This window comes from Dendrobates tinctorius, unplaced genomic scaffold (genome assembly GCF_039654945.1).
Source record: "Dendrobates tinctorius isolate UK_male_01 unplaced genomic scaffold, ASM3965494v1 ptg000107l, whole genome shotgun sequence".
NCBI classification, from domain to species: Eukaryota; Metazoa; Chordata; class Amphibia; order Anura; family Dendrobatidae; genus Dendrobates; species Dendrobates tinctorius.
Genome location: NW_027361775.1, coordinates 16,155,815 through 16,181,386, shown reverse-complemented (window position 1 = coordinate 16,181,386; position 25,572 = coordinate 16,155,815). Strand labels below are relative to the sequence as shown.

General features: G+C 44.2%; 1 protein-coding gene across 2 annotated transcripts; it reads left to right on the top strand.

The window, feature by feature from the left end:
• Positions 1 to 7,485: 7,485 nt before the first annotated feature.
• CLN8 (CLN8 transmembrane ER and ERGIC protein) lies at positions 7,486 to 25,393 on the top strand. Of its 2 annotated transcripts, none has more exons than XM_073589193.1 (3): positions 7,486 to 7,571; positions 13,720 to 14,357; positions 20,756 to 25,393. In XM_073589193.1, exons 2-3 carry the CDS (start codon positions 13,812 to 13,814, stop codon positions 21,071 to 21,073), a joined length of 864 nt encoding a protein of 287 aa, XP_073445294.1. In that variant the 5' UTR covers positions 7,486 to 7,571; positions 13,720 to 13,811; the 3' UTR covers positions 21,074 to 25,393. The 2 variants fall into 2 exon arrangements, with proteins under 2 accessions (XP_073445294.1, XP_073445293.1); XM_073589192.1 differs by having other exon boundaries at positions 7,571 to 7,705.
• The last annotated feature ends 179 nt before the right edge of the window (positions 25,394 to 25,572 follow it).

Sequence of the window (25,572 nt, the reverse complement as noted above, 5' to 3'; positions counted from 1 at the left end):
ACAGGAGAGCAAGCACACAGAAAGGACGGCAGGGACAGCGAGAGGTGAAGGCACCAGAGGCGAGGGAGAACCAGGACCACCGGAATGGCGAACCCAGAGAGAGACAGCAGAAAACCTAAGTCAGCAAAGCAAAGGGAATATGCAGGGCCTGAGAGCGAACTGAGTACTGGCCAAAAGGACAGCGACCCGGGAACGATACACAGGCATCTTACCTGGGGAGACGCCGGCCAGAAATAGACGATGGGCGCCGCCATGTTGGGGGCGGAGCCACCGCGTCACATGGTGTAGTCAGAGCGCCGGCCACAGGAGCGTGGGAGCGACATCGGGGAGGCCGGAGGACAGGAGCGGGCACGCGCCGGGGTGCGGGTGCGCGCCGGGAGGTGCGCACAGGACCCTGCAGGTGAGTATCAGTGGCGGGCGTGACACCCGCTTCTTGTCAGAGCGGGGTGCGCCACTTGAACCTGATTGAGTTGGATCAAGATCCAGATACAATATTAACAAATTATTAATGTATATGGAATTTTTGTTATGAAGGGGCGTGATTAAGAGGACGTGGATACGCCTCAAATGTGATCGTCTGAATCAATAGGAGACCCACTCTGAAAAACCTTATCCAGCTTAGTCCGCCAGGACACATCCCTGGCCTTATAGTCCATCTGACTACAACAACGAAGCTGTGAAAAAACACAGAAAGTAGTAAACCACAAATAAGTTGTATTCATAAATATCAGGCACCTTGATACACACATTGGAAAACCAAAGTTAATAGTGCCAAGTATAGTTATGGACACTCTAATCGGTTTTGTACACTGAAACATAGTCCGAGAAAAAAATTGTACTCAGAAACCAAATTTATGAATGAAGACATATAAAGTTTATTTGAATAGTGGAAACTGAAAGGAAAAGAGCGCAATAGGGTCTTATCCGAGAAAATAAAGATGTAAAACAATTAGTTATACTCACCCTATGCAGGAGAGTAATAGGCATAAAGGAACACGGTCAGCTTGCTGCACATCCAAATGACCACGCCGTGGCCATAAAATCTTCAGATTCACAAGTAGAATTTTTTATGGATTAAGCGTGCGCTGCCAGACCATCACTCCTCACAAGTTGTGTGCTTAATACATTTATTACCCAACGCGTTTCGAAGTTAAAAACCTCTTCCTCAGGGGATGACATGTACAGACAGGTAAAGACATCGCCGGTTTTATACATACACAGTTCAAAAATTGGCGCCAAGAGTCACATGTTGGGAGGGGAATAAAAGTCAGAGGTCAACAGTATCAAAAAGTGTTAAAAACTTGATACATCCAACAAAATTAATTCATTTGGTATATTTCCAGGTAATTGAATGAAAGGAAAAGAAGAAGAAAAAAGAAAAGAAGAAAATAAGATGAAAAGAACGCAAAAAGAACCTGAAGGAACGGAGTCAAAAAGGAGCAATAGCCAGTGTATAGTCCGCCACTCTAAATGAACGGATGATATGTCACCGAGAAAAAACGAAAGAAAAAAAATAAATGAACATCTTTGTATGGAAATATACGATATTTATAGAAATGAAAATGAATATAATTGATAGACTTTAAAAAATGGATATATTAAAAACTTTATTGTGTGTAATAAAAATGTAGAAAAATATATGAATAAAAAATATATATGAATAAAAAACGCATCTGATCAGATTAAAAACGCTATGAGAAATGGAACACTAAATAAAAAATGGGAAGTTGGTAAAAACAAGAATAAAAAGGTTTGTAAAAACAAAAAAATGTGTATGCATGTCAAATCCACTTAAAAAGTATATCTGGTAACGAATTATAGAGAAAAGGAGGGGGCGCTGGAAAAACGATGTTTCCATAGACAGTCCCACGGTCAGTGGCACGCAGAAGAAGGAGCCGATTCCAAGAAAGAAGTATACCCAGAGCACCAAAAGGAGAAGGATCGCGTCCAGAGGGGGGAAGGAGAAGAGAATGGAGAACGGAGAAAGTCCCACACATTGAAAGCGTGAAACAAAAAACACTGAGCATGGAGAGACTAGTAAAATAATACGCAATAATTTTTAAGCAGTAAAACTGCATATGACAAGACCTAAAGTAGTTATAGACACATAGCAAGTTCAGAGAACGGGGACCGGAATTGAACATAAAGTCGCTATCATAAAAATATATTGCAGATAAGAAATAAATGAGAATCAACTTAGCTAGACCTAAAGTAGTTATAGACACATAGCAAGTTCAGAGAACGGGGACCGGAATTGAACATAAAGTCGCTATCATAAAAATATATTGCAGATAAGAAATAAATGAGAATCAACTTAGCTAGACCGAATATCATCCCAAATAATTATTCAAACCAGGAGAAGAGGTATTAATTTATCTTTACAGAAAAACTTCAGTGATTTCGTTAAGACCATTAGGTCTTAAGGTATTCAGCCTATAAATCCAGAAAACTTCCTTTCTATTAAGTGACCCCATTCTGTCAGCAATATTATTCGGAATGTGTTCAATGGGACTGATTTTCAGACCATTTGGATTTTTATTGTGTTCAACTGTACAATGTCTAGAAAGACCATGCTTTAAAAAACCTTTTTTGATATTGTGTCTGTGAGAGTTAATTCTTAAATGTAGTGGTTGGACTGTCCTACCCACATACTGCTTCCCGCATTCACACTCAATCAAATAAATCACAAAGTCAGTGGTGCAGGAAAGAAACTCCTTGATAGGGAAAACTTCGTTAGTACTAGTAGATTTAAAGTTCTTATCTTTATGTGCGATACAAGTACAGCATAAACAATTCCTCTTGCCGCATTTAAAAATACCCTTGGGGGGAGCCTTATATGCAGATAAAAACTCGTTACTATTTTTTACATTTTTTAAACGGCTAGGAGCCACTGCACTCTTAATGGTGGGGGCTCTTCTAAACGTTACACCAGGGTTACTTGGGAGGAATTTCTGCAGTATGGGATCATTTAATAGAATATGCCAGTTACTACTCAGAATTTTCCTAATTTCTATATGTTCAGAACAAAATTGCGTAATAAAGTTAGTCATGAATTTATTGCTTTTAGATTTAATATAACTATTTGTATCAACATTTTTGAAAAAGGTTTTTGTTAAAATTCTATTATTCTCAATATAAATAGTTAGATCCAAAAAATTAATATTTTCCTTGTCAAAGATTGCTGAGAAGTTTAAACCCCAAATATTGTTATTAATGTCCCGAATAAAATCACCAATATTATTTCCAGAGTTGTCCCATATAAGGAACAAATCATCTATATATCTCTTATAGAAAATACAATTACTGTACCATCTAGATTTAAAAATATAAAAATCTTCAAATACCCCCATAAAAATATTAGCATAAGTTGGGGCCACCTTTGAGCCCATCGTGGTCCCGAGTTGCTGGTGGTATAAAATTCCATTAAAAGTGAAGTAATTATTATTCAATATAAAATCCATACCCTTTAATAAAAAGTTTTTTTGTCCTTTACTAAGTCTTTCATCTTTCAATAGGACCTTATTGAAACATGCCAAGCCCAAATTGTGCGGGATGTTTGAATACAACGAAGATACATCCATGGTCACCAGTATATATTGTGAATTCCATTCAATATGTTGTAAAAATTGGATTAATTGGGTAGAATCTTTAATGAAACTTTTTAGTACAGGAACATGAGAAACCATTATTCTGTCGATGTAATGTGATAAATTACTGGTTAATGAGCTGATGCCAGAGATGATAGGTCTCCCTGGGGGATTGACAAGGCATTTATGGATTTTAGGCAAGTGATAAAAGAAGGGGGTCCTTGGATTCATTATATGAAGAAACTTCAGTTCATTTTTATCAAATATATTATTATTTTTACCCTCCAAAATTAAATTGTCATAGGCAACTCTGGACCTGGTTAAAGTCTCAAAAGGGACTTTGGTATAATATTTATCATCTGAATAATGGTTTCTCATGTTCCTGTACTAAAAAGTTTCATTAAAGATTCTACCCAATTAATTACATTACAGTCTATGGGAACGCAGGCGTGCGCTTGGACATGCGTACGCCTGAGTTTGAAAACGCAAGTGTTTTAAGAGTTAACATGGATAGAAAATGGTTAAAACGCATGCTCCTAAAAAACGCAAATGCATGCAAAAACGCATGATGCGTTTTTAGTGCGCACGAAGTGCTGCGCAAAAAAACGCTAATGTGAAAGTAGCCTAAGAGGGTGAACTGTGATTACAGTGTTTTTGTAGGTGATACTCATTGTGCCATTCCAGGGGGTCCCTTGATATCACTACATTCGATTAACACCTGTTCTCTGAGTACCTGAATTGACCTTTCTGATAGGTAATTTTATTTCAAACCCCTGTGTAATACACTTTTCAGGGAACCTTGGATTGGCATAGTGATTTCAGCTCCGGCTGAGTGAGTGTACTGGATAAGGGTATTTCAATCTGTTTCTTCCATATACTAAGTTCTACTTTATCTGCTGTTTGAGTAAAGACACTTTTGGGATTTCTGCCTCAGTCTCAGTTTATAACCCACTGGATCTTATTCGGACCTCCGGTCATTACCTATGTCATCGGGGTGGTTGGTAGAGATAAACCAGCTATTTAAAGTGCAGATAGTCGATAGAAGACTGGTAATTAAACCAGGGACTCCTATATTCAAAAGACAACACAACAGTATGGGGCGGCATGGTGGCTCAGTGGATAGCCTTGCAGCGCTGGGGTCCTGGGCTCAAATCTCACCAAGGACAACATCTGCAAGGAGTTTGTATGTTCTACCCGTGTTTGCGGGAGTTTCCTCTGGGTATGATGGTGAAGCAGAAGTCCAGCGAGGTGAGCCCTCGCTGGACTTGTGCTTCACCTTCACACTACTTGCAGCACTGCATGATCCGCGTGGTGGGACAGGAGAGGAGGTGAGCTGATCTTTGTTGCTTCTTTTTTCCTCCGGGTTCTCTGGTTTCCTCCCACACACCAAAGACATACTGATAGGGATTCTAGATTGTGAGCCCCAATGGGGACAGTGCCAATAATGTCTGTAAAGCACTGTGGAGCTTATGGCGCTATATAAATGAGTAAAATAAAAATGATAAACACAGCTGAATGACAAAGGAACCTTACGTGCTGTATATGCTGTTGGAAGTCTTAGTCATATGCTAATTAATCACCTAATTGTGTTATGAGACGGAGCCCCTGGTGTCGAGCAGCGTGTGTGCAGTCAAATGTAGTCATCTGACAACAGAGTCATGACGCGTCTGAGTCAGTGTTCTTTTGCGCAGGCGGGACAATAAAATGAGCCCACAGGACAGTCAAATAACGTCGGTCAGGTGACCTACGCGCCATAGAGATGTTTAGGAAATTTACAATGTGCCCAGTGGCTCATAGGACGAGACCATGAAGGAGGCCGCTGCAGCGAAGATCAGGTCCATGTCCTGGCATGTTTTTAGATTTATTTTGATTGTAATTAGAGAGTTGTGACTTGTAATCCAGAGACAATAAAGTCAAGTTGGCGACCCTGGATTAGTGGCAACTGGCAACCTGCGCCCCACCAATCCGCGACGATCAGCTTTGTAGGCAGCCTGATGGAGATTCAAATGACCAGGAGCCGAGCTGCAGATCAGCAACAATCACAAAGCGTACAGAGCGGTGCTGCCGGATGCAGCAGATCATAAGAGGGGCTCGGTGTCGGCCCACCACTGATCTGCCCGATTGCCCGGTGGACCAGTCCCTGCTCATCAGTATCAGGCCATGTTCACACACAGCGTTTTTTTAGCGGTTTTGCCAAAAAAATAAGCTTTCCATTAATTTCTATGCATTTTGCACTTTTTGTGCATATTGACGCGTTTTTTACCACGAAAAAAACGCATCGCGGTAAAAAACGCAGCATGCTCATTAATTTCTCGGATTTTTCCGCGTTTCTGGCTAGTTCAATGCGTTTTTAAAACGCGCCGGAAAAAAACCGCAACGAAAACGCAAAGACAAAAAAGGCGCGGTCTCTGGGAAGGGAGTCAGGTTTTTGAGCAGAAATTTTCTGCTAGGTGTGCACTTAGCCTCAGTGTTGTACTACCTGGCTAGTGCTGCGCAGCACAGACATTGGTGCCCTGTATTTTACCCAGTGTAGATTGTGCCCAGAGCGCCTCCCAGTGGGCGCCATGGCATCACTCAGGTCCGTCACCTAATGAGTGCATCTGCCAGGAATTTGCCCCAGCACAGAATCTAAACATGGCCAGTGGTGTTATCGAATGTGTGTGCAGCTGTAACCTGTGGCGCCTTATACACTCACTGGCCACTTTATTAGGTACACCTGTCCAACTGTGTGTTAAGACTTAATTTCTAATCAGCCAATCACATGGCGGCAACTCAGTGCATTTAGGCATGTAGACATGGTCAAGACAATCTCCTGCAGTTCAAACCGAGCATCAGTATGGGGAAGAAAGGTGATTTGAGTGCCTTTGAACGTGGCATGATTGTTGGTGCCAGAAGGGCTGGTCTGAGAATTTCAGAAACTGCTGATCTACTGGGATTTTCACGCACAACCATCTCTAGGGTTTACAGAGAATGGTCCGAAAAAGAAAAAAAATCCAGTGAGCGGCAGTTCTGTGGCCGGAAATGCCTTGTTGATGCCAGAGGTCAGAGGAGAATGGGCAGACTGGTTCGAGCTGATAGAAAGGCAACAGTGACTCAAATTGCCACCCGTTACAACCAAGGTAGGCAGAAGAGCATCTCTGAACGCACAGTGCGTCGAACTTTGAGGCAGATGGGCTACAGCAGCAGAAGACCACACTGGGTACCACTCCTCTCAGCTAAGAACAGGAAACTGAGGCTACAATTTGCACAAGCTCATCGAAATTGGACAGTAGAAGATTGGAAAAACGTTGCCTGGTCTGATGAGTCTCGATTTCTGCTGCGACATTCGGATGGTAGGGTCAGAATTTGGCGTAAACAACATGAAAGCATGGATCCATCCTGCCTTGTATCAACGGTTCAGGCTGGTGGTGGTGGTGTCATGGTGTGGGGAATTTTTTCTGGGCACTCTTTGGGCCCCTTGGTACCAATTGAGCATCGTTGCAACGCCACAGCCTACCTGAGTATTGTTGCTGACCATGTCCATCCCTTTATGACCACAATGTACCCAACATCTGATGGCTACTTTCAGCAGGATAATGCGCCATGTCATAAAGCTCGAATCATCTCAGATTGGTTTCTTGAACATGACAATGAGTTTACTGTACTCAAATGGCCTCCTCAGTCACCAGATCTCAATCCAATAGAGCATCTTTGGGATGTGGTGGAACGGGAGATTCGCATCAGGGATGTGCAGCCGACAAATCTGCGCCAACTGTGTGATGCCATCATGTCAATATGGTCCAAAATCTCTGAGGAATGCTTCCAGCACCTTGTTGAATCTCTGCCACGAAGAATTGAGGCAGTTCTGAAGGCAAAAGGGGGTCCAACCCCTTACTAGCATGGTGTACCTAATAAAGTGGCCAGTGAGTGTATATGCGGGCCGTGAGGTGAAATAACGCTGTGCTGAGGAGAGGACGCTGCGGCCCCGGCAGAATGCAGATAATGGTACGGTCCCCAGTCACGTGATGAAGCGTCCTGAGAAGGCCGGAAGTGCTGTTGACTGTTGATCACGTGATGCCTGCAGGCTGTCAGTGAGAGTGTGGACGGTGCTGTGAGCGCGGTGTGACCTGCAGCCTCCTGTGAGTAGCCTGTGTGCAGCTGTGTGTGTAGTCTCTGCCATTGTGCAGGTTGTTCTCGGTAGTGCAGTGTTATGACTGTAGTGTCTGCTCCGTCCACAGTGGAATCCTACACCTCGTCCTCAGGACTGTCAGCTGTGCTGCCTGGTAGTCTTGTATGGCCATGTTGAGTTTGGCTTAGCTCCTGTGTGCTTAGACCGTCCTCACATGCTGGATGTGGCTTGGTCAGTGCCGCCAGGGTGACGTCCTCCTGTAAGGGGGGGGACACATCGGGGGTCAGTGCCGCCAGGCTGACGTCCTCCTGTAAGGGGGGGGGGGACACATCGGGGGTCAGTGCCGCCAGGCTGACATCCTCCTGTAAGGGGGGGGGCACACATCGGGGGTCAGTGCCGCCAGGCTGACGTCCTCCTGTAAGGGGGGGGACACATCGGGGGTCAGTGCCGCCAGGCTGACGTCCTCCTGTAAGGGGGGGGGGGACACATCGGGGGTCAGTGCCGCCAGGCTGACGTCCTCCTGTAAGGGGGGGGGACACACATCGGGGGTCAGTGCCGCCAGGCTGACGTCCTCCTGTAAGGGGGGGGACACATCGGGGGTCAGTGCCGCCAGGCTGACGTCCTCCTGTAAGGGGGGGGGACACACATCGGGGGTCAGTGCCGCCAGGCTGACGTCCTCCTGTAAGGGGGGGGACACATCGGGGGTCAGTGCCGCCAGGCTGACGTCCTCCTGTAAGGGGGGGGGGGACACATCGGGGGTCAGTGCCGCCAGGCTGACATCCTCCTGTAAGGGGGGGGGCACACATCGGGGGTCAGTGCCGCCAGGCTGACGTCCTCCTGTAAGGGGGGGGACACATCGGGGGTCAGTGCCGCCAGGCTGACGTCCTCCTGTAAGGGGGGGGGGGGACACATCGGGGGTCAGTGCCGCCAGGCTGACATCCTCCTGTAAGGGGGGGGGCACACATCGGGGGTCAGTGCCGCCAGGCTGACGTCCTCCTGTAAGGGGGGGGGCACACATCGGGGGTCAGTGCCGCCAGGCTGACGTCCTCCTGTAAGGGGGGGGCACACATCGGGGGTCAGTGCCGCCAGGCTGACGTCCTCCTGTAAGGGGGGGGCACACATCGGGGGTCAGTGCCGCCAGGCTGACGTCCTCCTGTAAGGGGGGGGGCACACATCGGGGGTCAGTGCCGCCAGGCTGACGTCCTCCTGTAAGGGGGGGGGCACACATCGGGGGTCAGTGCCGCCAGGCTGACGTCCTCCTGTAAGGGGGGGGGCACACATCGGGGGTCAGTGCCGCCAGGCTGACGTCCTCCTGTAAGGGGGGGGCACACATCGGGGGTCAGTGCCGCCAGGCTGACGTCCTCCTGTAAGGGGGGGGGGGGAGACACATCGGGGGTCAGTGCCGCCAGGCTGACGTCCTCCTGTAAGGGGGGGGGGACACATCGGGGGTCAGTGCCGCCAGGCTGATGTCAGGGGTGGGGGGGACACTTTGGCGTCAGCACAAGCCCCTGACCCAGATCGGTGTGTGACCTGTCTCCTATGTGTAGCCTGAGTTATGACCTGTAACTAGCGGGTGACACTCTGGATATTGCTGTAAGGTCTTGTTCACACAACCATATTGTCGGTCTGAATGCTGTCCATAAAAAATAAAAATGGCCATTGCTCGGACCAATGTTATGTGATGGGACAGTATAGATGTTTTTCGCTGCCTTCATCTAGGTGTGAAATAGCAGCATGCACGATTGTCTTCCCTAAATCAGCTGCGACTCGCCCATTCAAATGGATGGGAGTGTTTTAAAGGGAACCTGTCACCAGGAATAATGCTCTTAGCCTGCAGATATGGGGTTAATCAGCAGGGTAACAGCGTTCTGACGCTGCCTGGCGCCTGCATGTAGCTGAATGCAGCGGGGAGGAAATGATCTTTATTCTCCTCGCCTGCATTTGGTTTTAGTTATGGGTTGGTGCTGGTTCAGTCAAAGATTGTATATGGACTGCACAAATGAGAAACCCATCGTCCCCCTCTGCTGGATGAGACTGAATGATTTGGGTTTCCCCCTTGTGTGACCCTAGCCTCGGTGCTGTCTGCTTCCCTGCGGTAACAATAGAGAAGTGAAGCTGTCACACTGCATGGAACGTTATATCATGAGGTTCCTGACAGTCAGCTGCCTCAGTCATGGGACACGTGCAGTTCTTATTCTGTGTGGGGCCCCATCAGCAGAGTTTTGTTTCCGATTGAAACTGTTGGGGCCCGTTCCTAAACTATAAAGGGTTACAGTGATTTGTGAACCCCCCCCCCCCCACCCAGCTGTCATATATGCAGGCGACTTTAGAGGTGGCCGCTGGGGGGTTTAGTTTGTTAGTAAAAGATCATCTTGCGTCAAATGTAAAGATGTGGGCGGATGTCTTCATAAACACAGAAATGATGCCCAGTAATGGCCGTAATGTAACTGTTGACTTCTTGAAATGGTTTTTGTCTATAGACTACAATCAGCTCTGAGACAGCAGCAAAGACCTAGTGTGACTTTAGACAGTCTAGCTAAATCTGCGCCTGTTATTAAAGGGAACCTGTCATTAGTTTCAGGCTATCGGTCTACCTGAACTGTGGGCAGCATGACTTCGGGGATGGCTGCTTGGAAAAACTGGGATGTTTCAGCATAAATATACTTGGGGTCTGTAGGGAGAGACCTGGCAAGTCCGCTGCAGAACCCGGGGAGCTTCTCGCCAAACTCCAGTACTTCAATTACCTCTGCAACACACAGGTGATGATCAGATGAGCGGTGACCACCGGGCAGTCCTCATAGCAGTCCAGCAATGACAACTATAGCGGTCTGCTTCTGACCTCTGGTTGTCATGCTGACCCATCAGCGACCTGCAATCGTGACGGGGTCACTGATAGGTGGGATTAGCAACACGCGTCTGGTAAGCACAAGTTGAGGTGCTACTGTCATTTAACTAGTTAACAGTTAATATAAAGCTGCTGCTTCACCTGCGCTGGTTATAAAAGGGCATTCCATGCTTTGGTTTTTTAAAAAAAAAAAAAAAAAAAACACATTTTTTTGCGCTGGCTGATAAATACACTAATCAGATTGGCCTGCTCTTGCTGCTATCAGCAGGACCAGGTGTAGGATGATGGTAATACTAATCACCTGACGCGTTCCCATGCTGTCATCTGACAGCATGGGAACCGCAGCACTCTGACAGGAGGTAACTATCTTACTGCCAATCAGAACCCATGCTGTCAACATGAAGAAACAATGGATGTTCCGGCCCCCCATTCATCTAAATTGGGTTCTGATACCCCTGTGGTACTCAACCAAACGTTTTTTTTTCTTTAAAGTTCGGCTGATCCAGCCATACCTGAACATCTTGGGTTTGCCCATCACTAGTCTAGATACTGTAAATTCCTTGAGGGGTCTAGTTTACAAATTGGGGTCTTTTGTGAGGGAGTTCCACTGTATAGGCACATCAGGGGCTTCCCAAACATGACATGACATCCACAGACCATTGCATCAAAGCAGCACTCCTTCCTTTCTGAGCCCTGCCATGCACCCAAACTATTACCCCTCCCCCGCATATGTGGTATCTGCGTACGCAGGAAAAATTGCACAACAAATTTTGGGTTCCATGTCCTGTCACCCTTATGAAAAAAAAAAAAATTGGGGCTAAAATATCATTTTTGTGGGGAAAGTGTGATTATTTTCACAGCTCAATGTCCCAAACCTTTGTGAAGCATCTGGTGTTTCGAGGTGCTCACCACAAATCTCGATACATTCCTTGAGGGTTCAGGTTTCCAAAATGACATCACTTATGGGGGTTTCCACTGTTCAGGCACATCAGGGGCTCTCCAAACAAAACATGGTGTCCACTTTTGATTCTAGCCAGTTCTGCGTTCAGAAAAACAAAAGGTTCTCCTTCCCAGCCCTTCCCCACATATGGTGTATCGGTGTTCTCAGGACAAATTGCCCAACAAGTTTTGGGGGTTAATCTTTTTCTGTTACCCTTGTGAAAATTTGGGTCTAAAGTAAAAATTTTGTGAAAAAAGTTGAATTATTTTTTTTTTTTTTTTTTGTTAAAATGAGAAATCACTGGTCAACTTTTAAACCCTTATGTCCTAACAAAAACAAACTTTGTTTCAAAAATTGTGCTGATGTAATGTAGACATGTGGGAAATGTATTAACTATTTTGTGTGACATATCTCTCTGATTTAAGGGCATAAAAATTAAGTTGAAAAACTACATAATGTTCAACATTTTTGCCACTTTTTTTTTTTTTTATATATATATATATATATATATATATATATATATATATATATATATATATATATATAATATACCAAATGCAAGTCCCATCAATCACACTTTACCACCATCATGAAGTACAATAAGTCACAAAGAAAGCAGTCTCCGAATCAGTGGGATCCTTTGAAGCATTCCGCAGTTATTACCACATAGAATTCTGACCAGTGTCATTTTAAAAATTGGGCCGGTCAGGAAGTTGAAAACAGGGTGGGGATGTGAAGGGGTTAAAGACTGGCTGCTTATTTTCCTAGATTCAGAGGATTGGCATGCACACGGTCGATTTCCGAGGTGCAGGTGTAACAAGGTACATGGCCCCTAAACCTGAGGCAAGAGAAAATCACCGCATACTTTATTTCATTGATGCAAAAAAGTTTATTGTGGGAGCGGATAAAGACCAAATTATAGCTCTGGATTAAGCGACAAAATGTAATGTTTCAACTAGGGATGATCGAGTAGCTTTGGTTAAGTGCTTGTCCAAATAGCTATAGCACTTACTGAATAGCTGCATTGATAACCTGGATACCTGGAGCGCTCCTGATAATCAGCTGTTCGGCGTCGCAGCTGTATGACCGTCACAACCAACAGGCTCTCCATGCATGAGCTGTGACAGTGACACAGCCGCGACACATGGAGCTATGGCGCTGATCAGCCGACTAGATCCAGGAAGAAGGTTCCCACTGCAGCTTATTCGGTAAGCGATATAGCTTTCTGAATAAAAGGGAACCCGAACATATTCGCTCAACTCAAACTATGAAGCAATACATCAGAATATGCTACAGAATGCAGGGATTACATAGCAGTGGGTAAAGGGCTCCAATGTTACTCAGTATATGAAAGGCGACTTCCTTTTAGGTGGTTGGAGAAAGAGAAAATTTTCTCTAAGTGCAGAGTATGTGCTGCAATGGAAGGACATGTCACTGATGGCAGGAAAACTCAGCGTTGCAGAGGACACATTGGTGGATTAGTATGGTTACCTATGTTGTTGCTGCTGGATTCGCGCTCCCGCGCCTGTAAAGCTGTCGGGCAGTGGCTCAAATGAGGCTGGGTGTTTGGTTTCAATGCTGGCGTGTACCGCCGAACCAGAAAAGCGTCATGGCGCAACCACCCACTGGAAGTGATGCGACAAGCAGGTCCTTGCTGTCGGCCTGTGTGCGGTCACTGCTATGGGAGCTGGGACGCTCTTAAGCCCCCGTTACACACTGCGATATCGCTGCAAAGTCACCGATTTTGTGACGTAGCAGCGATATTACTAGCGATATCGCTGCATGTGATACTTACCTCCGACCGGCTCCCCCGCTGGTAATCGCTGATCGCGCGAGAAGCTGCTGGACCATTCCTCGTCGGCCACTTCCTGTGGCGCCGACGAGCGACGCGTGGACGCGGGCGGGAGGATGCAGGATTGCCGCGTCTGACAGGTAAGTAGCGATCCCTGTCCCCAGCGATGTCGCTGGTGAGATCTGCCTGAGTGGCAGCTCACTAGCGACCACCTAGCGATTCACCAGCGATCCTGACCGTGTCATATCGCTGGTCGGGATCACTGGTGAGTCGCTAGGTGTAACGGTACCCTTAGAGGCTGTGTGGACTGCCCGTGTGTGTTTACCCTGATAACTATGGCCTGATTAGCAGGGACTTAAGCGAAAAAGACCCTGGTGGCGTTGAAACGTCTAAACTGTGTCTTAATCCAGAGCTATAATTCTGTCTTTATCCGCTCCTGTTTTGCAGGTATTGCTGACATGTACTCTCCGGAATATGTATAATATGATGCCAGTATACATGTAGAAGGAATCACATACACGACTCGTTCTTCCTGGAAGATGGCTGCTCATCGTGATCTCGTAGCTGCCCTGAGCAGTTTAGACTTTGATTTGGACTACTCATCATGGAACACCCGCCTGACGCTGATATTGGGAGGATTCCTATTTTATGCCGGCGTTTTTGCATTTGGTCACCTTGCATCACTCGTGCTTTTTGCCACTTACAGATCACTACCTGCCAAAGAGAAGGTGTTTTGGAACCTTGCGGCTACACGGGCAGTATTCGGGGTCCAGTGCATTGTGGCTGGGCTAAATGCACTACTCATTGACCCAGTTCTCACTGCTGATCAGATCACTGGTCAGCAGGGGTGGGCTGCTTTTACCATGTTGATAGCAATTGGGTTCTTTATATTTGAAAATCTTGTTCTTCACACATCTAATTTTGTGTTCTGGACATTTGACATCTTTTTGGCTGTCCACCACTTTTTTGCTTTTATAGGATATTCTGGTGCTGTCATCTGTTGCACAGGACATTATATGCCCATGGTCACGTTATTATTAGAGATGAGTACGCCATTCACCTGTATATCATGGATGCTGCTAAAGGTAAGAATACTTTGTTGGATTTGTCCCATAAACCGAAAATGTTCACCTATCTACAGGACATGTTGGATGGCTTGGACTCCAATGATCATAATGGATATTCCTGAATCCCCATAAATGACCATGAGTTTGTTTAAATCAACTGAACAGTAATACAGATTATTCAGCCAATACTGTCAGATGTCCATAACTGGTGTAGTGGCTACTACATCAGTCATTAGAGCTAGTGCAGGACATTGCTGTTGTGTCAATCTAGGATCGCTTGCCAGGAGTCCTGTGAACTACCTGCCAGCATTTGCGGCTTTTCTTTTGATCACCTGGTATGTATATCATATTATGACATTGCGCCAGGCTGGCTATTCTAAAGACTAGCTAGGGATGCTGTCAGGTAAAAGGGGTTTGCCAGTTAGGTCTCCCATCCAGTGGCTACAGATTACTAATATGGATGATTGGGCTAGGTTCTTTGCATAGATTTGCACCAGCTGTAATGACCACTGTAGTATCCACTACAAGGATACGTCAGCTGTGGCGCAACAATCTGTATTAAAGGGAACCTGTCAGCAGGATTGTGCACAGTAACCTACACACAGTGTCAAGTCGACACCGTTATACTGATTAAAATTATACATTGGTTGATGAAATCCATCTTGTGGTTGTTGCTTAACCTTTATTTTCAGTTTTGAGTTAATGATATGCTCGTGCTCCGTGGGGGTCTTCATGTGGTGCTCTGATTAGGTATTCATATGTATGGTTTCTGACAGGTCACTGATCCCTCACTAATTTTAAAAAATGACTGTCACATCCAAGCATAAGCATAGTGTGAACAGGTGCTTAACCTAGAGTCACCAACTCGTATACATTCAAACAAAAAAGGAAGCAGACTGTAGCACCATAACATGCAAACATGAAAAATGAATTGCATTACTGCATTAGAAGTATGAAAAATTGAGAGAGTTCAGCGCATAAAATGGCCAAGTTATGTGTACCTGGAAGCCAGTGGCGTAACTACAAAGTTATGGGCTCCGGTGCGAACTTTCAAATGGGGGGGGCCCCATGCCAAAATACCTGAACATCTCCGCTCCGTACACCTCGTACACACGCACATCTCTGCTCTGTACACCCTGTAAACCCCTCCTGACCCCACACAGAAACTTTACCTCATCCAGCACCATGACAAGCAGCACAGCAGAGTCCTGCAGACAACGAGGCTCCTGATCATGTGACTTCTGACTCCTCCCCTCCTGTGACTTCATCATAGGTCCTGTGCGCACAGAAAAGAACAGCCTAGGACTTCATTGCAGGCTGTGGGAGGGCTGCGGTGGGTCTGTCTGAGGGCGAGGATGGGGTGCATGGGGGGGGCGTGGCGGCTCAGTGCAGGAAGACACGGAGAGGGGGGGGCAAAAAACGGGACTGTCCCGTGAGAATCGAGACAGTTGGGAGATATCATGGTCTGACCTGCCGGGCCCCTGACTCCCCCGGGCCCGGTCGCAGTGGCGATTGCTGCGACCCTGGTAGTTACGCCCCTGCTAGAAGCCACAGTAAGGCATTTCTCGTTTTCCAGGACCCTATCTAATGCCAATCCTAACTTAGGGTACCGTTACACTTAGTGATGCACCAGCGATCCCGACAACGATATGGATAGCTGGTGCATCGCTAAGTGGTCGCTAGTGAGCTGCCACACAGGCAGATCTCACCAGCGACATCGCTGGGGTCAGGGGTCGCTACTTACCTGTCAGACGCGGCGATCCTGACATCCTCCCGCCCGCATCCATGCGTCGCTCGTCGGCGCCACAGGAAGCAGCCGACGAGAAATGATCCAGGACCTTCTCGCGCGACCAGCGGGGGAGCTGGTCGGCGGTAAGTATCACATATAGCGATATCGCTAGCAATATCTCTGCTACGTCACAAAATCGGTGACTTTACAGCGATATTGCTAGCGATATCGCTATGTGTAACGGGGGCTTTAGACAGAAGTCTTTAAATTGAATGGTAACCTATATAAATCCTCTGTTTAGACTGAATTATATATCTCTGTGGAGGGGTACTGGCCCTGCTTTAATTAAAAACGCCTGCGGCTAACAGGTGGAGTGCTCAGTCAGAAGGGTAATGAATACAAATTTCAAAAATTGAAATTGAAAAAAAATTTTGTCTCCACCAAGATGGCAGCGCCTGCGCAGTAGCATCTGTCAGATCACTGATGAATGCAACTGTTGCAGGCGCCCCCAGCGCCATTTTGACACTTTTTTTTTTCAGAATAAATGTATATCGCTAAATAAAATGTAATGCATGTTCTAGATGTGCTCATGCTGCAGACGCCGACGCCTTCCTGCTGAATGTGAATTTTATTTTTCAGTACACATTATATTCAGTATGTAAAATAGGGGGCAGGTCATTGAGCGATCAGTCAGAAGCCAAACGTATGAATAGCTAATCACAGCACCACATGAAGACTCATCCCCCACACTTCAGGCCCACTCCAAAGCACAAGAGTCTCATTAACTGAAAGTACAGATTAAACAACTAGAAAAAGAATCTCCTCAACCCAGGTATCATTTTAATCAGTATAACGGCGCCGACCTGACACTGTCTGTTGGTTATTGTGCACAGTCCTCCTGCTGACAGGTTCCCTTTAATGTTCATGATTGAACATTAAAATCGGGGAACATAAAAAAGCAAGAAACAACACATAACAGCCACCAGAGGGCACCATGGTACAGATCAGTCACAAAATATTCTAGGTTTGTGATGCATACGACTACATAGCGTAAATGCGCAATGCTCAACTGCACAATGGGGTAAACAAAGCTGGCAAAATGTGTAACAAAATATTAGCTGCATGGTTTACCCCTAATACAATCGTATATGGATTTGTTCAGTAAAATGCCACTCAGATACAGGTGCTTCTTGCAAAATTAGACTAACATCAAAAAGTTAATTTATTTCAGTTCTTCAATACAAAAAGTGAAACTCATAATATATAGAGTCATTACAAACAGAGTGATCTATTTCAAGTGTTTATTTCTGTTAATGTTGATGATTATGGCTTACAGCCAATGAAAACCCAAAAGAATCCTTCTCCACACTGATGAGGGGCAACACCCCGAAACAGCTGTCTGTGGATTGATACCTGTCATTGGTATTTCCCTTGTCATATCTGTAAACTCGTAAAGAGCTGGATATTGACTGAAAGGGCCACTTAATATGGTGGTTTCCGAAAGGAGCCACCCCTTGGCTGGGTCCTTCCCTGGAGGAAGATCTGGCTAGTCCCGTGATTGAGACTCTTAAATGAGGCTCCACGGACTTTATTTGCATATCTCAGTAAATTAGAATACTTTATAACACCAGCTTGAAAAATGATTTTAAAATCTGAAATATTGGCCTACGGAAATGTATGTTCAGTAAATGCACTCAATACTTGGTCGGGGTTCCTTTTGCATCAATTACTGTGGCGTGGCATGGAGGCGATCAGCCTGTGGCACTGCTGAGTAGCCCAGGTTGCTTTGATAGCAACCTTCAGCTCATCTGCATTGTTGGGTCTGGTGTCTCTCATCTTCCTCTTGACAATCCCCATAGATTCTCTATAGGGTTAAGGTCAGGTGAGTTTGCTGGCCAATCAAGCACAGTGATACGGTTTTTAAACCAGATATTGGCACCTGTCCCCACTGCCAAAAGTACCAAGTCCTGCTGGAGAATTAAATTTCTAGCTCCAAAAAAAGCTTGTCTGCAGAGTGAAGCATGAAGTGCTCTAAAATTTCCTGGTAGACGGCTGCGTGCTGACTTTGGTCTTGATAAAACAGTGGACCTACACAAGCAGATGATATGGCTCTAGAAACCATCACTGATTCTGGAAACCTCACACTAGACCTCAAGCAGATTGGATTGTGTGCATCTACACTCTTCCTCCAGACTCTGGGACCTTGATTTCCAAATTAAATGCAAAATTTGCTTTCCTTGTGGAATGTGTCAGTGACAGCCTTCTGAACATCTGGCAAGTCAGCAGTCTTCCCCATGATTGTGGAGCCTACTCAAACAAACTAAGGGACCTTTTTAAAAGCTCATCAAGCCTTTGCAGGTGTGTGTTGTTTTTTTTTTGTGTTAATCATTCTAATTTACCGAGATAATGACTTTTGTGTATTCATTGACTGTAAGCCATAATAATCAACATTATCAGAAATAAACACTTGAAACAGATGACTCTATGTAATGAGTTTCACTTTTTGTATTGAAGAACTGAAATTAATTTTTATGATATTCTTATTTTGTGAGAAGCACCTGTGTATTTACAGTTGTGTGAAAAGGTGTTAATCCCTTCTTGATTTCCTATACTTGCTATTGTTTGTCACACTTAAATGTTTCAGATCCCCAATCAAATTTAAATATTAGACCACAAATAAACACGAAATGCAGTTTTTTTGTTTTGTTTTTTTTAAATGAATGTCTTTATTAAGGGAAAAAGAAATCCAAACCTACAGGGCCCTGTGAGAGAAAGTAATTGCTCCCTAAACCTAATAGTTGGACCACCCTTGACAATAACATCTGCACTCAAGCGTTTGCGATAACTGGCAATGAATGTTTTACAATGCCCTGGAAGAACTTTGGCCCACTCCTCTTTGCAGAATTGTTGTAATTCAGACACATTGGAGGGTTCCCGAGCATGGTCCTTCTCTTTAAGGTCAGGACTTTGACTAGGCCACTCCAAATTCTTAATTTTGTTTTTTTTCTAAGCCATTCAGAGGTGGACTTGTTCTGTTTTGGATCATTGTCCTGCTGTATAACCCAAATGCGCTTGAGGTCAAGAACAGATGGCCTGACATTCACCTTCAGCATTTTTTGGTCGATGGCAGAATTCAGGGTCCCATTTACCACAGCAAGTCTTCCAGGTCCTGAGCAACAAAACAGCCCCAGACCATTACACTGCCACAACCATATTTTACTGTTGGAATGATGTTCCTTTTCTGAAATGCTGTGTTACTTCTACACCAGATGTAATTGGACATACACCTTCCAAAAAGTTCAACTTTTGTCTTGTCAGTCCAGAGTATTCTCCCAAAAGTCTTGAAGATCATCAAGATGTGTTCTGGCAAAACTGAGTCGAGCCTTTTGTTATTGCTCAGCAGTAGTTTTTGTCTTGGAAGTCTGCCATGTAGGACATTTTTGCCCAGTCTTTCTTGTGGATTCATGAACACTGACCTTAACTGAGGCCTTCAGTTCTTTGGATGTTGTTGTGGGGTCTTTTGTGACCTCTTGGTGTAATTTTGGTCCGCCTGCCACTCCTGGGAAGGTTCACCACTGTGCCATGTTCTCGCCGTTTGTGAATAATGGCTCTCACTGTGGTTCACTAGGGTCCCAAAGCTTTAGCAATGACTTTATAACCTTTTCCAGACTGATGGATCTGAATTACAAGTTCTTCATTTGTTCCAGAATTTCTTTGGATCGCAGCTTGATATCTAGTTTTGAGAATCTTTTCGTGTACTTCTCATGCATGTCCTATTTGGGTGATTTCTTGATTGAGAACAGATGTGGCAGTAATCAGGCCTGAGTGTGGCTAGGGAACTTGAACCCAGCTTCCCAAAGATCAGATAAACCACAGTTAATTTGTTTTACAGGGAGGGTGGGCAAATCGGTCCCCCCCCCAGGCCCTGTAGGTTTGGATTTCTATTTCCATTAATAATAAAGACTTTCATTTAAATACTGCATTTTATCTTTGTCTAATATGTAAATTTTGTTTGGTGATCTGAAACATTTAAGTGTGAGAGACCTGCATAAGAATAGGGAATCAGGAAAAGGGGCAAGCACTTTCACACAACTTTTGAGTAGAATAAAACCCTGTAATATATCTGATTAAAAAAAAAAAGTGAGCAGACTAGTGACATCACATGCGGAAGTGACAGGTGTCCTGCATCTATCCTAACAAATAGGATAGGTGTCATGGGTTTACCACGACAGAGGAGCCAGGAGACCGCAACGTCTGACCCTGTACTCCTGCACTAATTAGAAGCGCTTCACCTTCATATTAAACGGTGCAGGTTTCTTCTAGCGGTGTAGGCGTTAATCTGCTCAGTTGAGAGTTCTTGGAAGTTTTCCCGCATTAGGGTTCTCAGGTGTTCACTGTTAGCCACTCCCATCTCCTATATAATCTGGGCCATGGCAAGCACTTTTTTTTTTTTTTGTGAAGGTGTTTGAATTTATCTGAGACTGTTGCTAGGTTCTGGATGTGTTAATTCCCCTCCTTCTTTTACTTTGGTTTGACCCCATCCTACACTCCCCAGTGAATAACTCAGTTATTTGTGTGATTTGGTATTTAACGTGTACCTCCCAGAGTAGAGGTCGCCATCTGGCTATAGTCTACTTTCTGGCTAATTTTACATGCATTTTACTGTGTCTCCTCTTTTCTCTTTTAGGCAGGTTGGTCACAGATGTTATTTTGGAAGGTGAATCAGTGGGTTATGATTCACATGTTCCATTGCCGTATGGTCCTTACCTATCATATGTGGTGGGTATCTCTTTACAACTGGGATCGCCTGCTGAGCTCTGTGAATGTGCTATATGTAGCTTTCTTCTTCGTTGGACTCACTTTAATTACACTCATACTAAACCCATATTGGACCTATAAGAAAACTCATCAGCTGCTGACACCTGTTGACTGGAACTTTGAATCAATATCAAAACCATCGTCAAGGGCTAGAAATGGCGGAAACTGCATAAAGAAGAATCAATAGTGCGCTGTTAAGATGGTCACACTTATTGCTCTCTCGAAAGATTAAAATAGAACAGTGTTTTCTTCTGTACAGAACGATCCCTTTGTTCAGGTCTGATAAAGAGAAGAGTACTTCTATTTGTAAAAAGAGAATTGGGCACCAGTTGCTGAATTTGAAGAATGTTCACACCTCAATATGCCACCTTAGGATCTCTGTAGGGTGGTGCACTCACATAGGTAACATCAAGGTAAATCATAAGAAATTGAAAGAATTGGAGCACTCACCCAGATCCTTCTTGATGTGCAATTTTATTCCATTTTAAAACGTGACATCAAACCATATTAAAGTGCGGAGTGCCAGTAGCAGGGGAGCTATGCAGGTGAGAGAGCCTGATGGACTACGGTCCATAGACCTGTAGAAGCGCTAAGCAAGTGTGAAACGACCATAGTCCATCAGGCTCTCACCTGCATAGCTCCCCTGCTACCTGCACTCTGCACCTTAATATGGTTTGATGTCACGTTTTACCATGGAATAAAATTACACATCAAGATGGATCTGGGTGTGTACTTCAATTTCTTATGATTTACAAAGATTGCTGTCTTCTACTCTTGAGTTAATCTAGACCATGTATTCCAATTTCTGCAACACAGTTACCTCGTTCTTTTCCCTCACATGTTTATGGGAAAAAAAACTTTCTACAAGGCTCAAATATAGCACTTAATAATAATGCTACAAAGGTGCCATCTTTTGAAAGAGATAACAGGTGACTGTCTACACCCTTTAAAAAAAAAAAAAAAAAATCAAGGTGATGTGACCACAATGAGGTTTTTTTCTTATTCAGAAAAGTTATTATAACTGCTATAGAATATTTTTTTTTTTTTGTTTATGGGAACATGTTAATCTAATAGTATTTGTTCGCCAGCTTTTTGCAATATAACACTGTGGTGCATGAGTATTACTTTATGCTTTGGGTCTTTTGGAAATACTCGCTCAGTATTTTAAGGCTTGCACAAAAGCTAAGTTAATCCTCATCTTACAGCTCTAACGGGACTGCCCTAGTTTGTACGTAGGAATGTGAAAATGATGCACATATAACCCTATTTAATTTCTTAGCTACCTTTAGGATTATCCCTTTATGTTGGAGTCCCCTGACAAGTCGATCGGTATCTTGCTGCAAGGACCAGTAAATTCAGCTGGAAATACAAGGGGGGGGGGTGAATTGTTCTCCTATAAGTTTGTCTCTTTTGGGCATAAAAGTATGTACATCAATCCTACCAAAGGAAGAAATGATGCAGACCCTAATGAAATGTATTGGCTGGCTGTGTAATGTACAGAAATGCCAGACTGCAGAGAATTGTTCTAGCTTTTCAGTTTAGAGAAGTTAGTTGAATTGAATTTGTCATTTTTTTCCCAAATTACTAGCCAAAGCCAATCACTCCACTTGTGATGTAAATGCATCAGTGGTGCTGCTTTTCATCCTCTGTTATAGCTGCTGGAGAAATGTGCTCCTCCGTTCTCTGCGTTAGGCCGGTGTCACACTTGCAACTGCAATGCGAGAAACTCGCGCATCAATACCTGGCACTGCCGCCGCCACTCGGGACCGGAGCGTTCAGCTCCATAGAAATACATACAGCTGCACACTCCGGTCCCGAGTGCCGGCGGCAGTGCCTGGTATTGATGCGCGAGTTTCTCACATTGCTGTTGCAAGTGTGACAATTGGCTGGAGTGTAATTTATGAATATGCCAACCCTTTTATAAAGGGAGACTCGTATAGAAAGTGTTAACTATAGTATAACTTTAGACTGTTTATGTAATCAAAAATGTCAATGGCCACTTTATTAAACACCTGCATCCACTCCAACACGCTCTATACTAAAGCTGGACAAACTGCGTCCATGGGGGCATATTCGTCCATTTGGCTGTTCCTCTCTGGCTTTGGGGTCAAAGTAGCTAAAGGGTTGGAAGAAGCTGCCTTATAGCTGATAGTGGCCGCTGTGCGATTTGCAACTTGGTACTTGTGAGTGCAAACAGGAGGCCATCATACGGTGTGCAGGGCAGTGTAGGCTTCATGCTGCCTTGAGGGGAGCAAGGTCCATCTATATATAATATCCTTTCAAGGCAGAATAAAATGAACAGAATGATTTTCCACAAAACAGTAACTATATGGTTTTGAATAGCTGCTACTGGTGAGACAGCAGGTTAGAAGCCATGTGGTAAGATATATTGGCAGCAAGTCCATACTTGATTAAAGTGTGGTGTTTGTATAAAAAAAAAAATATTTCTCTTTTTCATTGCGGAGATATTTTGGTAATGACCAGGTGAACAATAACCTGAGATTTGTCACTGGGGGCGTGTACTTCCTACACTGTATGAGGTTAACCAATCATAAGCCAGAAGCATCAAGCATGGGAGAAAAGAATAGCCATTTCCTCACTGATATACAGTAGAGCTGTTATGTATCACTACAAACCACTCCTGATTTCATCTGATGGCAGTCAGTGTGGGGGAAGAGTGAGAACTGACAGGACTGTGATATGAGACTTAGAAGGGTTTGTAGTGATAAATAACTCGGCTCTACTGCATCTCTACACAGCTGAAGAGGTTCGTGAGAAGATGAGGGCACTTTTTTTCCCCACCTCCATGATGATGCCTGCTTATGATTGGTCAGTTTCATACAGGGCAAGAAGTACATGCCCCCAAAGACAAATCTCTGGTAATGCCCAGATGTCTTGCCTTTCTGTTTCCGTTAGATAACAGTTGTTTATAGATATCCATCTCAATAAAAAGGGATCCTGTGAATATTATCAACCCTATTCTTTTTATATCATTGCATGGCAAAACTCAGTAAGGTGACAGTTATTAACATGATGGCTCTGGCTAGGCTAGTACTGATATATGTATTGTTGAAGTCATTCAGATAGTGTGAAAATAGCACAGAAACTTGTCCATGGGAACCTGATTTTATGCTGCCGTATGGAACATTTGTTTGATTTTCATACAGGGTATCTCTAATAAAGTGGCCATTTGGAATAGATTGAGGAGTGTAGCTTTTGGGGTCACAGATGGTGGGTTCGGCTCAAGAGGATTTGACATGCCTGTATTCTATAGTTGCCTATTCATTTGATTGTCACTTAGTATTTTTCAGAATCTGTTGATCTTACGGTGAACTGATGGTACTTCTAATGTGTTTTTTAAAAAAACAAATGCTTTGCTCTAACAGTACAACCCCTTCAAAATATAATGTAGTTTTGCACAACATATGTTACAGAAATTCATTAGCAAGGCTTAGATTATAAGTATTAAAACGTTTTCATTAAGGCAAGTGTTTTAGACATCCGTTAAACAACTAATGCAATAAAGTCCATTTTTAAAGCTTGGATATTTTCAGAATTGAAAACCTAGAAGTGTGAATCTGTATTTAATGTTGTTGATCAGTGTCCTCATGAAGTATGTCAAGATGTTCCCTTTACCTCTTCTTTTTTTTTTTTTTCATATTTTGTATTGACATTTTGTGAGAGCTATTTGTTTAACACGGTTTTCCATTCCTTTTGAAAAGCTTACTGTGTACAGATATTTATGGAAAAAAAGCAATACTTAAAAGGGTTGTCCACTATTTGGACATCTCCCTTCTCATTCCTCATGTTTGGCCCCATTTAATTAAAATGCCTCTACTAAGGCGCCGTTCCAGCGATTGTCGGCACTCCTGTTCCCGGCCCTTACTTGAGGTCGTCATTTGAGCCCTTCACCCAATCAGCACTGGCATCACCGTGCCCACCTTCGGACAAACTGCTCATCATAGGGAAGTCACAACAGCCGCAGTGCTAACTTCTTGTTGATGTTCAATATGTGAGATGGTGGAGCCAGTGCTGATTGGGTGCAGGGCTCACGTGACACATCAACCTCACATGAGGTCTGACACTGCAGGAATAGCGCAAGCGTCGGAGGTAAGTATAGGCGTTTTTATTTTAACTGAGCTAAATTTGCGGAATGAGAGGGGCTGTCCAAGTAGGGGATAACCCCTTTTAACACTAGTATCTGCTGCCGCCCCAATGCTTTCCATTGGGGCCAGAAGTGACTACTCTCCATCCACTAGTCACGTGACTGCTGAAGACACTGGTTGCAGTGTCAGGTAGTTGGACCGTCATCACTTCTAGTACTGATGAGGAGCAGAAGTGCTGGAGCTGCAAGAGATTTTAGTGCTTGTTTCAGAAGAATCTTTTACTCTTTTTGTTATCTTAACAAAGAACAGAGAATCTCTTTAACTTTTGAAATTAAGGATACAATATTTGTATGTCAGTGTTCTGAACATTTGCTGCATAGGTATTAAAACAGTGTACATTATCAGTGTCTGAGATTTCTTAATTTCTATCTAATGCTAACTTATTCTGCTGCACTTTATAACTGGAAAAATGACTTCTAATTTAAGTGGAATGCAGGAGCAGCACAACAGCTACATCTTTAGGGGACCGGTGTCTTCATATTGTCATGGAGAGTACAGATTAAGCCAAGTGAACTTATCT

Bases quoted from the DNA above. Each gene is read 5' to 3' on its own strand.
- CLN8 (XM_073589193.1), top strand. From the start codon at position 13,812: ATGGCTGCTCATCGTGATCTCGTAGCTGCCCTGAGCAGTTTAGACTTT. The intron at 14,358-20,755 runs GTAAGAATACTT...TTTCTCTTTTAG, and splicing joins TATCATGGATGCTGCTAAAG to GCAGGTTGGTCACAGATGTT.